The sequence below is a fragment of the Ambystoma mexicanum genome, chromosome 10, assembly GCF_040938575.1.
Source record: "Ambystoma mexicanum isolate Mex_15411 chromosome 10, UKY_AmexF1_1, whole genome shotgun sequence".
Taxonomy (NCBI): Eukaryota; Metazoa; Chordata; class Amphibia; order Caudata; family Ambystomatidae; genus Ambystoma; species Ambystoma mexicanum.
The window spans coordinates 66,334,506-66,353,347 of NC_090932.1; the positions used below are offsets into that span (position 1 = coordinate 66,334,506).

Consider the following 18,842-nt stretch of genomic DNA (forward strand, 5'->3'; position numbering starts at 1 on the left):
AAAAAAGAGCAGAGAAGCAGAGGGTAGAGCAAGTACAGTTGCAGAGGTCACTAAATCACAATAATGTTGCAGGAAACAGAAAAATGTAAACAATGATTCAAGAAGACAATGGTCACAACATGATTAAGGATCACTCTGAGTACGTGAACCAGGGGAGGTCCAACACGAGAGTTGAGAAGGTGAAGCGTCAAGAGTCAATGTGTCCAAAAGTCAAAAATCCAATCGTTGGCATCAGGTCGGTGATGGTGAAACCATAGTGAATCAACACAATTCCTGTAATAATTAGCTGAAAGGGAGGTTTGGGGGTAAGGGATGAGGGGGGAGAGGAGAGATCAGGCAAAGCAGGGTGGGGGGACGGACAACATGAGGGGCCAGAAAAGGTGGGGCGCAAGGACAACACAGGGGATCGGAAAGGGGGTGGGGGTTACAACAGACATCACAGGGGACCAGGAAGGGGATGGGGGGGTACAACAGACATCACGGGGGACCAGAAAGGGCGAGGGGGCACAACAGACATCACAGGGGACCATGGAGGGGGAGGTGGTCACAGAAGACATCATGGGGGACCAAGAAGGGGGAGGGGGCACAACAGACATCACAGGGGACCAGGAAGGGTGAGGGGGCAAAACAGACATCACAGGGACCAGGAATGGGGAGGGGGCACAACCGACATCACGGGGGACCAGGAAGGCGGAGGGCATTAAGGTTCCTCCTCTTGTAAATAATGCACAGACTGACGTGGAGTCAGTAGATGAGCCGATTGGTGAGCCTAAATTCTTCTCGTCCAGTGAATCCTATTTTAGATCAATGGGCAATTCTCTGAATCAACTCTTTCAGCCACAGAAAAACAAAATGGTGAAGGGAGAGAGAGAGAGAGAGAGAGAGAGAGAGAGAGAGAGAGAGAGAGAGAGAGAGAGAGAGAGAGAGAGAGAGAGAGAGAGAGAGAGAGAGAGAGAGAGAGAGAGAGAGAGAGAGAGAGAGAGAGAGAGAGAGAGAGAGAGAGAGAGAGAGAGAGAGATTGTCAGCCTTTGTTATCCAGGAGCTAGATCAGATAAGGCAATGTGGCTGGGGGAGAGCAATTTCTAGAGCGGCAATTATCGGTAGAACGTGCCAAGATGGGTACCGTGCTGAGAGTACATGCAGGTGGTTTATTGTTAGCAGCCGGGTAAGTGGAGAAAAGCATGCACACAGACAAGTGTTAGAAGCCTAGAGATAGAGACAAGGATTGCAGAGCTGTAAGGATCTGTGTGGAATAGCGCAGCCAGCTTCTTTACTGTCCCATGACAGACTCCATGCCCTCCATGGCGTGCCTGAGAAAGGGGCTTCTGGAGAGGCATGACTTGAGTATGAGATAACATGTCCACTGGTTGAAAGGGGAGCATTTGCATCTAATTACTGAGCTTTTCCTAAGCTTTACACGTGGTTTTAAGAGTACCACCAAGGACATATACGAGAACTGTCCATTTGCAGTTTGTGAGTACATGCTTTTTGCCCAGAGTGGGAGTACAGGAGACTAGTTGGACAGGCGGAATAACCGATTGTATATTGTCATATTAGGTTGTGAGTTTAATTTTACGTATTGCGTTTGGCAATTGTATTCCACACTCAGATTGACCTAGAACGTCAGGCGCAGGTAGGTGATTATCGAGCGTGTCCTGGGATAGAAGGTGCATTCGGGTTGTAACTAATATGGCATACTCAGACAATGTTGACTGTTCACGGTGTGTCCACGCTTCAACTGATCCATAGTATGCTAAGCAAATATAGAATTCATGTGTTTTTCATCACATCATTTTTAAATATCAATTTTAAACACACAGAGTGTGCATTTAATTACACTCCATCGGAATGTGCTGCGCCTCTGCAGGCCAGACCAGAATGTTTCAAGGATCTTTGATACTGTCTTTTATTACCTTTTCAGAACCTTTTAGAATCAGAAGTATTATTTAAACTAAACGTACAAAATACTATGGGCCTCATTACGACCCTGGCGGTAAGGGGTTTACGCCTGCGTTAGCTGCGCCGACCCCTTACCGCCAATTACGAGGTCCCTTAGCGCCATGGCGCTTTTAACACCTGCTTTTAGCAGGTGTTAAAATCCATGGCGCTAAGGGACCATGGAGTTAATTACGCCACCGTAATTTACGGTGGCGTAATTAACGCCTTCCCCACTCCCATTATGCCCTATGGGGCAAAAATGGGAATGGGGAAGGGTAAATGGGGATTGGGGACTTACCGCCCCGCCAAGGTCGGAATGGGGCGGTAAGTCCGCCAACCACCATGGCGTAAACGTAGTTTACGCCATGGTGGTAAAGTCACGGCCCAGGCGGTAACTTACCGCCTGGGTCGTAATGAGGCCCAATGTGTGATTCATGTCTCAAGTGTCAGATGATCGGAGAAGTTTAAAACGATGGTGAGTATTGTACATAGGAATATGTAATTTTAAAGGGTGTTAATGTCAAGAGAAATGTTTCCTAAAAATTGTGTTCTCCAAGAGATTATATCTTGATATATTGATTAAGGTATCAAATAATGGACTCTCCTTACCCAATACCTTTTTATTCTTGGACACCGGCATACATCTGCTGATGCGTGATCAACGGTGATGGTTTCTGAAGCAACAGGAGTCAAGTACCTTGCCCAATAAGTTGCGGACCAAAATTCAGGTACAAGGTCCAACTCTATCACTCAGCAATGTTTAATCCATAGGAATTCTGCAAGAATGTTTGTTTGCTCATTTGTTCTTTTGCTATTTCACTAGAGCCAGACCATACGACTTAACTACCCAAAAAAGAGACCCTGGAGTAAGCGAAAATGTGCTGCCAAAACTCTTGGCTTTCTCAGTATCCTCAGCAACCTTGGTGTAGAAGGGCCTTAAAGAAAAGAGAATTCTGAACACCTATTTGAGAGATGGTAAAGAACTTTGATGAAGTCAGGGGAAGATAGTGCCACTATATGGGCATTGAACATCAACATTTGAAGGAAAAATATTAGTAAATGTCATTTTGTTCCAGAAGAAGGCAGGCTAAAATAATTTGATGCCGAAACATTTTACTGAACAAAACTAATGAATTATTGTACTCTATGGCGATCATGGTCTGTAATCTTGATTCCAGCTCTCCCTTTGTACTCATCCTCATTGACCTTTCCTCTGCATTTGATGCGCTCAATCACGCCACCCTGATCAATCGACTCTGTGAGAACCTGGGCTTCATGGATCGGGTGCTGGCGTGGCTGACCTCCTTCCTCCTGCAGCGACCTTCCCAGGTCCAACTTGGGTCCTTTCTCTCACCACCTCTCTCTCCCCATGTGGTGTCCCCCAGTGCTGTATCGTCTCACCCTGGCTCTTAAATGTCTATTTGGCTGCTTTGGCCCACCTGATCGCCCCCTTCTCTTCTAACTTTCACTGTTATGCAGATGGCACTCAGCTCTCTTTCAGTCTTCCCTCAGCCTCCTCTCCTTCCTCGCTCATTTCTGACTGTCTATCCATGATTCAGGGTTGGTGCGCCTCCAGCGATCTCTGCCTAAATGCTAGTAAGACTGAGATACTACTCAGTGGAACCCCTGATCCTGCCTTCCCTCTCTCACTCTGGCCCCCCTCTTGGGCCCTCTACCCATGCATTCCTGTGAGGCAAAAAACCTTGATGTAATCTTCAACTTCACTCTCTCCTTTTCTCCTCACATCTTGGACCTTGCCAAGAAGCCCCACTTCCAGCTGCACCCCCTCAGAGGTATTCTACCTTTTCTCACCATACCCCAGAAGCTCACTGTCTCCAGCGCCCTGGTTCTCTCCAGGCTGGACTATTGCAACAGCCTCTTTCTCAATCTGCCTAACTCTACTCTTCGCCCTCTGTAACTAATCCCAAGCAGGACTGCAAGACTTAGCGTTGGCCTCAAGCACAGGGACTGCATCTCTCCAACCCTGATATGGCTCCAATGGCTCCCGGTTGCTGAAAGGATCAAGTTCAAGACTCTCTGCATTGTTCACAATGTTTTCTGGGACTGGGGCTTTCACTATATCCAGTTCTCTCTGCCTAAATACCTTCCTTCTAGAGCCCTTTGCTCAACTACCTCTAACTATGTGAGGGTCAAACACTTCTCCAAGCAGAGAGTGGGGGATATATCTCTCTCCTCTGCAGTTCCCTCTCCCTGGAATGCCCTCCCTGTTCCTCTCAGACTTCAGCCGGGACACCTGAAGTTCCTGAAGCAACTCAAGGCCTTCCTTTTCTCCCCTGCCTTCTCTCTCTCTCTTCCTTTCTAACTTTCCTGTCTGCTGCACTGACTGGTTGCTTGGTACCCTTAGAGTCTCACTGGGTATCAGGCTCCTCCATGACCGGTCTTCCTTGCACTGCCTCATGGCCTACTGCGCACTTAGGGGCTGTAACTGTAACCCTCTACAGCCCTCCTTGCCCCTTGCACTTACCCAGAGCCGCGCTGCCTGGGATGCACTTACTCCGAGCCATGCTACCCTGATCGCAGGTCCCCCTACCCTTTCCCCTGCAAATCCCACTCTCCCTTCCCCCTGCACTTCTTCTCGCACTTGCACGATCCGAATGTCACAAGACCTAGTAGGATTGTTTGTCTTGTCTTCTCTCTGTATCCCCTCCCTAGTCTTGTGGCACCTAAAAATTCTTGTGTACAGGCGCGTTATAATTATCTTATATCATATCATATCATAGGGAGTCACAAAAGGTAAGAGACTACGAATAATATGTGATTGATACATTTGTACAAATTGTGATGCACATGTCTAGAAGAAATGCAAGATGAGTAGATCATGCATCATAAATAGGTGACCTTGTTTGCATTCAGTGGGCCGCATCACGGGTTTGGCGATAGCTGTGCCTGTAAAACTGGCACGACTCCCGCCAAACTCTTAAAATGACCGGCACCCGGCAATGGACAATTACCGGGGTATGCCGACCACTTCTGACCCAGTAATTACCCATCGCCGGGTGCCGGTACCGATTCCTTCCCATTCCCATTGAGCCCAATAGGGCTCAATGGAAATGGGGAGTTTGGATGCACCGGCACCATTCATGAAAGGTGCCGGTGCATCCGACGTGCTGTGCTTGCAGGTGAAGCTCTGCCCGCCAGGTCAGACCTGGCCGGCAGAAAGGCACCCGCAAGCACAACTCGTAGTTTCCGGTCCGGGAACTACAGAACCGGCAAGCTTACCGGTACCATAGTTCCCGGACCGGCAAACTTGTAATGAGGCAGAGTGTTTTGTGATTTATATGTCTATTGAATTGTCAGCTAAGCACTCTGCACTTTTCATTGCACTTTATTTTAAATCAGCTAAAGACAGAAATAATACATCGCTCAGCACTTACCCAGTGTCTGACCAACTGGGCACATCCGGTTCCCTCTCTGCACTTGTACTCCTCCCCCTTCCCTCTCCTGTAGCGTCTGTGCACTTGCACGATCTGATGTACATGTCGTGCAGATCATCTATCCTTTCCTCCCTGTCTCCCCTCCCGCGCCTCTATGCTCTTGGAAAAACATCAGAATCGTCGTCAGACCTATTTGATGTTATCTACAATGTGAATTGTATTATATGCCATTGCTCTGCCTCGGCAGACAGGTTATCGTTCAGAAACTCAGGGCTCTGAATGCCTCTTGTTTTTCTCTCTGGTTCCCTCCCTCCTTGAGTGCCTTGTAACACAAAGCGCCTATACACGAGTGCCTTGTAACACTTGTGTATAGGCGCTTTACCAATAAACATTACCATACCATACCAATGAGTGTATCAAAATCGTATGTATAATATCCTGTCAGCTTTGATGTTCTTCGAGGGACTTGGGTTTTAAGCAAATAAGTGGCTTATGCAATAGATGTAACCTTGAGAGGAACTGTTGTGTGTAGTTTAATATATAGTCCTCAGTTCCTGTGAGTAGAGCTGACCCCATATGTAATGTCATAATTTGATGATTGAGCGTTTTCGTGATGCCAAATGGGTACTTTATTTCAAGTAAATGATTTTAATTAATATTGGCTGTTTTGGGTATCATGCATTATTAATGCTGGTGTTGTATAATGCGTGTCAGTGTGTAGAATTCTTTTTTTTTTAAAATGTGTGTTGAAAGTTTTAACAACTGCATCACATTATTAATTAAAACAAATAATAATTTAATAAATCCTATATCATACTCTACAACACATTTTGACCCTTTCCCGAATTCAACATTTTTCTGACTGCACTATCCCAGGCACTGAATCTTCCGCTTGATGCTCCAGTGCAGAGGTACCTATCTCTGATGTCCCACCTCCTGTGCTCTGCGTCACACGTGTCACTTCTCCAGAGAGCAATGTCCCCCATAGCCCACATTTGAAGTGCAACCCTTGCCCTAGCTATTTGCCTAGAATTCGAAAGAAAGTCAGGACTCACATGTGCTATTGATATCTTAGCAGTGTCTTGAAGCCCCCCTAGCCGAAACTCTATGTTATACAATGATATTACAGAACTAAACAAATGCACATATCACAGGACTGGGTCCTTACCTTTGACAAAATGTGTTTCTTTCTTTCATTTTGAAGGAGGCTCGATGAAAACTGTAGCGATGTAGAGAGGCGCGCCGCAACTGCAGGGGAACATAACATATAGAGTGATGAAGCACGGGGGTCATTACGCATGAAATCAGTAAAATAGCCCATGGAAGGCCTGCAACTGAATCCTACTGTGTGTCGTTCCTAGAGGGGATATTAGTTTTGTGTGGGGCCTCCACAGGTCAAAAGGGCCAATCTCCTAACTTTTGAAAACATTCAGCTGCATCCTTTGTCCACGTGATCCTCAGGCCTGAAATAGTCCCTATCCCAAACCCTCTCACATTATCCCCTGTAGGCATATATGTAGGTGATTAATATTGTGATATTGATATAATTGGTCATTTATAACGTGCTAAGCGCAGACCCGGGGAATCAAACCTGTGTTGCTCTGTGTCAATTTGCTTCCAAGGCAAGCATGTTGCCGCTGAGCTATCCTCCCGGGACCTGCACTCCTAGCTAGAAACATAGGGAGCACTGTACAAAAAAGGAATGTAGTGGGTAGGCAGCCCCTCCTTGTCATTCTATCAGCCTCATTTATCCCTGAAGTGTTATTTGAAGAGCAGAGCCTTCAGATCGTTCCTGAAGCAGAGGAGGGAGTGAGCCGGCCGGATGTTAGCAGGACCGTTGTTCCAGATCGTGGGAGCATAGACAGAGAATGTTTGTTTTCTTTCTGGTTTTCTCCTTCTTGCACTTCTTGGATTTCAGTCTGGTGATACCTTGGCTCTTGGGTTGCGTTGACCCCATGACATGGTCATCCTTTCAGCTAAGTATGATGGGGTCTTCTGCAGTAGAGCTTTGTAGGTGATGCAGGCTATCTTAAAGATGATGCAAGTTAGGAGGTATAGGCAGAGAACTTCTTTTCAAGGGGGGAAATATGTTGGTGGACTTTCTTGCAGCCTGTGATGAAGTGTGTTGCAGCATGCTGAACAGCTTTCAAGGGGGCCAGGGCAATGGTTATGATACCTGCTAGGAGGATGCTGCCACCATCCAGGTGGCAGTGCACCAGAGCATAGGTGACAGATCTGAAATCTGAGCCTGTGATGAAGGATTCTATTCAGCAGAGGAGTGGCAGATGGTACCATCTTGTTTGTCCCCTCTCAGTGATGTGTTCTTCAAAGGAGGGATCGCAACAAATGTTGGCGCAGAGAAACTTTGCACTAAGGGCAAGGGACGCGGGGGGTAGTTGCGATGCAACTACAGCAGCCGGTTTCCCACTTGTGACCATTTTATGGCACACCTGAAGAGGTTGAACTCTGTGTTGGTAGGGATGAGTTTCAGAAAGGCACTTAACATGCAGCATTGAATGGTGGAGAGGCAGAGTTTCAATTGGTGAATGTTATTGAGGCAGTTTACCTTCTGGTATAGCTGTGTGTCATCAGCATGCTGGTGGATTTTGATGTTGAATTTGGACAAGAGAGCCCCCAGTGGCTCCAAGTAGAGGTTAAGGATGACAGCAAGGATGAAGTCTTGTGGGACACTACAGGTTAGTGGGTGTTGTTGGGATCAGCGGTTGCTTCTCTGAATGTGCTGGTGTCTTTTGGTGCGGTAAATGTCAAAAGGACTATGACATTGATTGGCATTGGAAGTTGAGCAGTGCATTTTGGGTGACCAAGTTGAATGCTGTATTATTATTATTTATTACTTTACAAAGCTTATATAACGCTTTTATACAAAGTGCTGAACAAAATAATAAACAGTACAAACATATAGAAAACAAGAGCAAAAAAACAAGTAACAACTCACAGTGTAGATCATAAAATCAGAAATGATTACGAAGATACAGATTGAAGTAGATACGATTTGACACACTTCTTGAATAGATTGAGAGAGAGGCAGGAGCAGAGCTGAATGGGTAGTGCATTCCACAGACAGGGGGCAAGAAGCAGAAAATAACAAAAATGTAAAGAAGGACAAGGAGGGTGAGCAAGAGAAAGGAGAAACTGAGAGAAAGATGATACAGAGTAATTAGGGAACAGAGATAGGGTTGGACCAGCGCATGAATGCTCTTAGAAACTAAACAAAGAAAGTGAAACTGAAATCACAGATTCATAGGAAGCAAATGAAGACAAGCCAAGTAAAGGTGGATTTGAGAAGAAGGAGGAAGTTTAAACAAGATTTGATTGGCAGAATGGAGAATAGAGCGCAAAGGAAGAATAGCATAGTTAGGGAGGCCAATATATAACGAGCAGCAATTGTTAAAATGAGAAAGAAAAAAGCTTTGAAGAAGTAGCATGGTAGACAAGAAAGTTAGGAGATGGCGGATCTTCTTAACAATAAATAGGTAAAACTGACAGGCTCTAACGACAGATGCAATATGGGGAAGAAGAGGTTAAGAAGAACCAAAAAGAAAACCAAGATTGCGTGCTTGATTGACTATATAGTGCATGAGAAGAGGAAAAGAAATAAACAGAGGCAAGGCAGGAAAGAACAGATTGTCCGTTTTTTCTGGGGTTAAGACAAAGACACTGGGTGGCCATCCCGGATTTGACCACAGAGAGGCAAGCGAAGAGGCTCTGGTGAATAGAATCATCAAAGGAAGAGAAGGAAGTAAACATTTGAGTGTCGTCAGCATACAGGTGAACCTGGCAGCCGAAGTCAATGATGAGTGAAGCTAAGGGTGAAGCTTAACGCGAGAAAAGAAGAAGGTCAAGTATTGAGCTTTGGGAGACATCATACAGAAGAGAGTGAGATTGGAAAGTGGACCCTTTCAAGGTACCTTTAAGTGAGCGGGTCTGACAGGTAGGACGAAAAACAAAGAAGAGCGCAGTTAAAGAACCAAAGCGATGAAAGAGTGGAAAGGAGTAAAAAGTTGTCTACCATGTCAAAGCTGCACTGAGATTGAGTAAAACAAGCAAAGAAGAACATTTACGGTGACATGCATGAAGAATAGAGTTTGAGACTGAGAGAAGGGCAGTTTTGTTAGAGAAACCCGAATGAAAGCCAGATTGATGAGAGGGGAGAAGCTTATAAAGATGAAGATAGGAGCTCAGTTAGGAAAAAACAAGACGCTTAAAAAGTTTTGAGAGATAACGGCGAAGGGAGATAGGGCAGAAATTAGAAGGATCAGCAGAATCCAAGGAAGGTATTTTATGAAGAGGAACAACAGTAGCAGATTTGAAGGAGTAAGGATAGTAACCGGAGGACAGAGAAGAATTGAAGAGAAAAGACAGAGTGGAGACAAAAGCAGGTAGAACGGAGTTAATGAGAGAGGCTGGAAGAATATCAGAAGTAGTGTGACTGAGAAATATACTTAGCAATATCAGATTCAGAGATGGAATTAATTGAGAAAGAAGGGTGCTAAGAAATGGGCAGAGTAAGGGGATTAGTGGAATTAGTTGCTGGAGCAGAGGGAGACTGAGAGGTCAGTGAACACCTAATGCCATTCATTTTTGACAAGGAGAAATGAGCAAAACCGTCTGGTGTAAGGGAGGAAGAAACAGACGTGTCAGGGGAAAAGCAAGAATCTTATTAAAAGTGTAATGACGGAGCTTAAGAGAAGAACACGGAGACTGGATAAGATCATCAAAGTAGTTGCCTCTTGATTGTTTAAGGATAGAAGAAAAATAGTGCTATAATGAAGAAAATGATTGATAAATTATAAGTTATTCACCGTAGTGACTAATGTACTCTTAGTCCTTAGTCCCCTTTCCTCCATACTGTATGGGTGTCCCTTCCAAGGGATGGGAGACAGAACCTTTTTCGCCAGAAAAACCCTTGTTTCCCTTTAAATTTAGAGGCACGCCGGGGTGCGTCCCAGGAGCATGCACTGCCCTGACTCCGCCCTCCGGTACCACACCTCAGTCCCCATTGACACGTCGACAATAGAATTAACATTGCCGAATGATACCAGTATTATTAGGGGGGAGGTTGGTGGGACGTATGAAGGAAAGGGGACTAAGGACTAAGAGTATGTTAGTTACTACAGTGAGTAACTTATAATTACTCCTACGTCCTGTCCCCTTTCCTACATACCGTATGGGCGATTACTACTGATTGTAGCCTCAGGGTGGAGAGGAGACCCTCCTTAAGCAAATAGGTTCCTGAGAACCGCCTGTCCTAACGCCGCATCCGATCTAGAGCCGGCATCCAAACAGTAATGCTTGCAGAAAGCCGAGGGAGTGGCCCAAGTGGCTGCCCTGCTTATGACGTGCCAAGGGACATGGCGTTCGAATGTGATGGGCGTTGCCTTAGCCCTGACTGCGTGGGAATGAATGTTGGCTGGGAGTGGCTTCTGCTGGCCCTCGTATGCTTCTTTGATAACCGAGACCATCCAGCGGGATATGGAAGCCTTGGAGGTCTGATAGAAGGTTCTTGAGCCTCCAAACGTGACAAACAGGGCGTCCAATTTGCAGAAGCCCTTGGTCCTGTCCAAGTAAAATTTCACGGCACTGCTGAAATCCAGGCAGTGCAGTACCCTCTGAGCTTCACCCTTGGGATTGGGAAAGAACGTACAAAGGGCTATATCCCCGTTCAAGTGGAAAGCAGGCGGAACCATGGGCAGAAATGCCATGTGTGTCTGCAGGACCACCTTGTCCCTGTGAAATGTGGTATATGGCTCAGAGGCTACCAACGCCTGTATTTCGCTGACTCTTAGAGCCAAAGTGAGGCCAACTAGCAGGGCATCTTGATGGTGACCAGCCTGATGTCCGCGGACGCCATAGGCTCAAATGGTTTGTGCGCCAGAGCGCCCAAGACTATGTTGAGGTCCCACACCGGGTGTAGCCTCTTGACGGGCAGATAGAGCCTTTCGAGCCCCATCAGATGTTTCTTGACGATAGGATTGGAGGAGGAGAAGATCCCTTCCTCCGAATTCCTGTAAGCCCCAATGGCTGCAAGGTATGTACGGCAGGTGTCCACCTGCACCCCAGAGTGGGTGAGGTGCCCCGAGAAGGAGAGCACGTCGTCCAAGGAACATGCCAGGGGGGTCAATTCCCCTGGAGTCTGCCCAGAGGCTGAATCTAGTCCATTTACATTTATACTGGGCCCTGGTAGCCTTGCTCCTTGCGCCCTGTATGATTTGCAGATTAGCCTGGGAGAGGCTGAGTTGCCGCAGCATTACCTGCTCAGGTACCACGCTCTGAGGGCTAGTTTCTGTGGTGCTGAGTGGATGACCGTGCCCCCCCTGCTGTGCCAGAGATGTGCTGGGCCCATCGGGAGGTGAATCAGAGGAATCTCTGAGAGGCTGAGAAGCTCCGTAAACCATGGCCTCCATCATGGAGCTATTAGAATGATGTTGAGTTGGCGAGACTCCTTGATCTTGCAAATCACTCTGTGAATTAGAGGTGTGAGGGGAAAGGCATAAGCCCTCATGCCATTCCACTTAACCCGAAATGCATTGCCCAGGGAGGCGGGGCCCTGTCCCTGACAGGAGGTGAACTGAGGGCATTTCTTGTTGTGCTAGGTGACAAAGAGATCCACATGGGGAATACCATACCTGTTGAAGATCTCCTGAATAATGAGGTTGTTTAGCTGCCACTCGTAATTGTCTGCTCCCAACCTGCTGAGCCTATCCGCCTCCAGGTTGGATTCCCCCAGGAGGTAGACTGCCGTGAGGTAAATGTCGTTTTCCAGGGCCCACTCCTACATGCTGATTGCCAGTCTGCACAGAGGAGGGGATCTGGTGCCTCCCTGCTTGTTGACGTAGTACATGCTGGTCGAGTTGTCTGTCTGGATGAGGACAATCTTGCCCCTGAAAAGTGGTAGGAATGCTCTGAGTGCTAGCCAGATGGCATTCAGCTCTACCCAATTAATGAGGTATTCCTGCTCCTGTCGGGTCCAGGTACTGTGGACCGAGGGGTCGTCCAGAGTGGCTCCCCAGCCCTCGAGCGAGGAGTCTATGGTGATGGTGGCCTGCAGGGCGGATGGCCGAAAGGGCTTGCCCATCCGTAGGTTGCAGTCCCTGGATCACCATGTTAGGTCCGGGTGGAGCGATGGAGGAACGTTAAACATCTCGGATTGAGAGCCCCACTCCTGGTTCCATGAAGCCGCGAAATGCAGCTGAATACTCCTCATCCTCAATCTTGTGTGTGTGATGGCTAATAGGACCGCCGCAAAGAGACCCAGGAGATGCTGGTACCACCATGTTGAGGTCATTTCTCTGCTGAGGAAGTGGGCGGTGGCTCTCTTGATGGCCGAGATCTTGCCCTCTGATGGGAATACCTTCTCGGAGCACGTATCCCAGATGAGGCCCTAGAATGTCAGTCTGCGTGGGCTGCAGCTGTGACTTCTTGAGATTGAGCGAGAAGCCCGGATCGCGCAGCATGTTCATAAGGACACGGGAAGAGTGGTGAACCGCTTCCGGAGATGTAGCCCTGACGAGGTATGGGTAGATGTGGAGGCCCTGAGCTCTGAGGAGGAGGGCAGCCACCATATTTATGAGCCTGGTAAACACCCTAGGGGCCGAATTGAGGCCAAAGGAAGGACCTTGTATTGAAAGTGGTAGCCCATGATCCTGATCCATAGGAAAGAACGACGGGGCTGCCAAATCGGGACGTGTAGGTACGTGTTCTTCAGATCCAGGGAGCACATCCAGTCTCCCTTGCACAGTGTCTCCGCTATAAAAGCTGGCGTAACCATCTTGAATTTCTGAAGGGGTAAGGAGAGGTTGAGGATGGAAAGGTCCAGCACAACTCTCAGGCCCGTCTGGTTCTTCTTCTGAATGGTGAAAATCCTGGAGTAAAATCCCAAGCCTCGCTGGGAGTCTGGGACTTCCTCCACTGCCTGGCCCTCTTCGACCGACCGGATCTCCGCCAGAAGAGTTGCTGTCCCAACCTGAGGGAGCGGAGGGGAGGAGGGAGGAGAGGCTGGGATAGGTAGGCGGTACCCCGTGGATACTACAGAGAGGATCCAGTGGTCTGTGAAATTCTGGCACCAGAAATGTGCATGGAGAGCAAGCCTGCCCCCCACTGGAGACACGTGGACCCGAAGGAGCGTGTCATGCCTTCTTTCCATCGGAGGCTGTCATGGAGGAGGGGGACTGGAAAAAGCCCTTACTCCCCCCCTCCTTTTTGTTGCTTGCACCGGTTCTGAGACGGCGAGCGGTCCGGCTGCCTGGATCTCCGTTCCTGGAAGCCACAGAACCCTCCATACGTTCGCCCCCTGTCGGAGCGCTGCTGTGACTGGGTGTACGACTTGGGCGTGGTCTTTGTCAAGATGGATAAAGACTTGGCCGTTTTTGAGCTGTTTTTCTTCTTGTCCAGCTCTTCGTCCATGGTGGAGTGGAAGAGGTCCCCCCCTCAAATGGTAGATCTAATATGCGTTCTTGAACGTCCAGGTTGAATTTCTTTGTGGCCCGGAGCCAGGCTGTCCTTCTCATGTTCGTGGCAATACAGATGGCACGGCGAGAGGTGTCGATATGGGCCATGGTGGATTCCGTGAGGTAATGCACCACCAGCTTGGCCTCTGCCAGCCACGCCTTAAACCGTGATTGGCTCTGCGTAGGGAGTTCCGGGATTAATTTCTACAAGCAATAATACATTTTGGCAAACATTAAAAACATCAGAGCCAGCTAATTTATTTTAGTACTGAGAAAAATCAATTTTCATTTTGAAAAAGTCAGGTACAATCTTTCTCATTCAAAGTACACATTCACTACCATTATTGATCAATTGCAAACATTTGGAACACAGTTGATTTATGGTAGTGGAGTAAATAGTTAATTGGTTCTATTCCTTTCTTTGATACATGTAGTTCATCTCTCTTGGCTATGTAAGCAAGCAGGTGATTTTGTAAATATCATTTCCAGGCTATAAAAAGAGATATCATGTACAGCTTGGCTCCAAAATAATAAATAGATCAATCATTTTGAAAATTGAATTGAAAAACTGACCTGTCCATGTTGAGATGGAAGTGGTTTTTCCTAATGAGCCATCTCCAGCCACAGCAGACACTAAGAATGTGTATGGATTTCCTGGTAGCAGGTCTAGGATGGATGCAAATTCAGTGACGACTGTGTAGTTTTTGCTAGGGTTGCCCAAAACTTGGATCAAATATGAACTCTTATTGCCGGTGGGTGGGAGCCAGCTCAGAGACACTGAATTGATGGACACTTCTGTGACATTCAGTTTGTTCGTCACGTTGGGGGCTGAAAAAAGGAGATGGACAATGGGTTAGTGAGGATGGGATTGCTAAAAATGAATGAAGCAGTGACTGCATGAAGTAGGGAGGTGACGTTACTTTGGAAAGAACTGGAATATACCAAGAGGTCTTTAAATCATCAGTCAACTCTTCCTAAAATGTCCCAGTCATTCTTTCCCTGCTTACAAGCATTAAGAAAAAAGACTCCGTAAACTTGGTGTTAAAGAAACTCGCAGGTATGATTAGAAGATTTCTTTCTGCATAATTCAGACAATTCTTAGCACAGACTTATAGTTGAAGTTTGATATCTACTGTTTACGGAGATCATTTACTGGAGACAAAACCTTTGACACAAACGAATTGATGAAGTTTACTAAAATTGGCTTGATCTTTGCTTGCGCATGTCAATAGTAGCCCTACAGACTGAGGGAGGGTTCATTTTACAGAGTGGGCGGGAAGCAATGTTGATAGTCGCAGCTGGTCCACTGTGTGAGAGTGTGAAGGATGGTGTTAGTCACAGAGACTGTCTGAAGTAGCTTAGAGGAGGCCCAAAGCAGATCCAAATAGGAAGAGAGCCAGATCCTTTGGAGGAGGGTTGGGAGCCGCATCTAAAGGTTGAGTTCTAGATGCAGAACTCACACTGTGCCGCTCGAGGATTACCTGATGTGGAGGTTGTCACAAGTGAACAAAAGCGAGAGGTGAGCACATCCGAGGCTGAAGTGAGGTTCAAAGATGCCCAATACTTGCAACGAGGGTGGCCAAGGGGAAGCCACGTGACAGGAAGGACAAGTATGAGGCGAACCCCGGTAAGGAGGTGGAAGCAAAATCTCATTATAATTAGCAAGGCTGCTGGAAGAAGCCTATTGAGGTAGTTCCTTCAGTTATGAGAAATGGGTGGTCAGGAGAAAAACTCATAGAAGCTGGCAGGAGAGAAAGATCCCAGAGTCACAAGGAAAGAGATATTAATATTAAGGAGAGCATTTGCTGGATAAGTGGGAAGAGCAGGTTCTGAGATCCATAAAACAAGTGTATTGAGAAAGGATAAAGGCTGGAGCATGAAGGCTAATTTCCTAGACACAATGGGCCTCATTACAAGGTTGGTGGCCACGGTATGAACAGTACCAGTAAGGCACCGGCACCGTTCATACCGGGCCGCCGCATTACGAGTCCTGCTCGCGGGTTCCTGACAGCCCACCAGGTCTTACCAGGTGGGCTGTGCGGCACCCGCGAGCAATACTCGTGATTGCATCGGCACCATTATGAACAGTGCTGGTGCAACCATGCTGCCCACCCCCATTCTGTCCTATGGGGCAGAATGGGGATTGGGAGCCCATCATTACGGCCACCCGAGAATGGGCAATTACCGGCCCACTCATTGCGAATGGGCCGGTTATTGCCCAATCACGGGAGGCGGTGCCGGTAGCGGGCATGGCGCTAGCCGTACCTGCCATGCAGGCACAGCTACCGCCATGCTCGTCATGAGGCCCATTGAGAACTAAGGGCTTTTTTGAGAAAGAAAAAAAAAATGAAACTTACCAACAGAAGCCGTGAAGCGCATTCAAGGTCTGATGTTAATTTTCCTAGGTGATCATAATATCAACAACAGGAAAAGGGGACTAAAGAAGCTCTACATTTTGAGGTGTGCTGCAGGTACGTTTAATTTTGAGATTTTGGAAGGATTCAAAATAGTCCTTATTACATGGGTGTTCTGTTTGCATGTGCTTTGGTTTGTGCTGCTGGCTGCATGGGGACGATTGAAAGAATGGGGATCAGGGGCAGGGCAACAGGCTGAGCAGCACTTGAGATGCTCAGAATTGCGACTTGTACCGGTGAATACAGCCTGCATTCTGAGCATCCAGATTGGTCAGCGCCGAACCCCTGGATGCAGATGAGAAATAATGTCTGCTGGGATTTGAAGGCAAAGACCCTGGATACACTCAGAAATAATATGTACTGAGACATTATGCATGTTGGGGTTTGTACACAAAGGCCTAATCATGAGTTGGATGGATTTAGCAATGGTGTTTTTGCGTAGCTCGTAGTGAGGTCAAAAGTCTCCAGAACCTTTGTGACTCATTATGTGTTTGCTGGTGTGGCCAAAAACAGTGGTAATGCAGCGTACTGCATTACCTCCGCATTACCACACCACTGAACTACAGATTTGGAAGTAAGGCAGAGAAAAAACATCCAGTAGAATGCTGGAGGTAATTCCTCCATTTACAGTCTAAAAATTCCATTGAAATCTCCATGGAGTCCTATGGACTACAATAATGAGTACTAACACCACCTACCGCCACTCGTAATTCCACAGTGATTCCGCTCAACCAAGTGGCGGTAACAGTAAATCCATTTGTTTGTATCTCTGCTGATTTACCGCCAAGATACCACCAGACTTGTAATGAGGTCCAAGTCCCTCATGACACAGAGAAACTGAATATACATAGGAGCATTGCATATTAGGCTTTTAAGGAAGAAATTATAATAAACTTTGAAGTTGGGAAAAACTGTGGTATAAAAAAGGACAAAAAGCCAGATTCTCAAAAATAAAAAAAGTTTGGAAATCTGTGATGTGCCACAAACAAGTCACACATGAAATGGAGGCTTCATTCACATAAATGTGCATCTCAGAGAAGTGCCAGTTCCTAAAAAAGGAGTGCAAAATGTGCACAGGTGATCCACAGTGATGCACAGAGTGGGCGGAAAGCATACACATACACCACATTGAGCATGCAAAGGGGGAGTGACCAAAAAAATTAAGCAAAGTCCTGATTCACAAAACCTGACTAATGGATTTGCTCCAAAAATGTGGAACAAGTGGCCCAGAAAAGATTGCAACTGATTTGTCCAAGACAAGAGGCAAACACCACTCCACAACCACAACCAATAACACAGTATTAAAGCTGCTGCTGCTGCTGTTGCTGCTGCTGTTGCACAAACTGATAATGAGGAGGAAAATGAGGAGATCAAGTACAGACAGGAGGAGCCCCACATTATTTCAAGTGTCGGCCCCAGAGGTCACCCAGAGGTACCGCTTTCCACCACAGGTCATAATGGAGTTGGTGAGTCAGTGGGAGGGGGCCCTTACCACACCCACAATGTGAGACAAGGGAATATCAGCACTAGGCAAGGTACTGCCTGCCTTGCATTTCTTTGCCACAGGCTCCTTCCAGAGGACCAGTGGCATCACAGTAGGGACATTATAATCCTCCCTGTCAAGTCCCTATGCAAGGTCATCGGTGTGATCCTTACATCTGCCAGGGTATTTTTAGGCATACCTCATTATGCATGTACTAGGTGCAGGGATAGTGAGGACATTTTCTTTCATGGCAGGGCAATGTGCATGTGCGGTGCCATTGATTGCACCCATGCAGCCCTCATATCCCTGCGGCCATAGAACACTTGTACAAGAACAGGAGACACTGGCATTCCTTGCACATACAGATCATGTGTGATCCATGCAACATGATCATAAATGTGAATGCTAGCTGTTATTAAGCTGCACTCCACAGCGACATCTATTGCTACTATGCTGTACTACAATGTTTGAAGAAGGATAGTACACTGATAGATGTTGGCCACTTGATCAAGCCACTGGCCAGTGAGTGTACATGATGTGCTAGGTTCTTCAGGTGTTCTGGCAACTTATATCCGGGCCTCATTTCAGAGGTTTACCATCTGGCAGTATTTATGGTCAGATAAAAGAGAGGACATTACGAAGTTGAGTGCTTTCCATGTGGCTTTCTAGAAATCACACTGATGGTTTTTACACACTTATGTAAAGTATATGCACAATCCTACTGCACATCAACACAGTCTTAGACATCACTCAACAGCATTCTTGAATGGTGTTGCAAAACGACTACCTGAGACTTTTAAATGGTATTTAATTACCACCATGGAAAGAGATCTAATTTCAAAGTAGACTCACCGCATAGTTTAAGGTAAAAATACATATTATTGTCTTATTCCAAGACGTATTATGCACACTATACAAAAAGGGTATGTACCATAAACAAATTGTCTGAAATACTTTGCTTGTTTTTTTAGAGTGTTTGCATTCCTTTTTGGGGCATCTTTCAGGGGTGCACATGTTTTTACTGCAATTTGATGCCCATGAATTCATTTGCACATTACGCATGTACATGTGACATATGTGCCAAAATTATGCATATCTGGTTATACGCATCACTAAATGGCCTCTTATTTATGCATATTTTCTG

The 18,842-nt window shown here is 46.7% G+C and overlaps 1 protein-coding gene across 1 annotated transcript in view; it reads right to left on the bottom strand.

Annotated features, from left to right (window-relative positions):
- LOC138492813 (tenascin-X-like) overlaps nt 1-18,842 on the bottom strand; it is a 759,772-nt gene that overhangs the window by 686,983 nt on the left and 53,947 nt on the right. Inside the window, exons 7-8 of the mRNA XM_069620166.1 lie at nt 14,375-14,629; nt 6,502-6,581 (exon numbers count right to left, since the gene is read on the bottom strand). Of these exons, the coding sequence (XP_069476267.1) occupies nt 6,502-6,581; nt 14,375-14,629 (335 nt within the window). The remainder of the gene's footprint in view (nt 1-6,501; nt 6,582-14,374; nt 14,630-18,842) is intronic.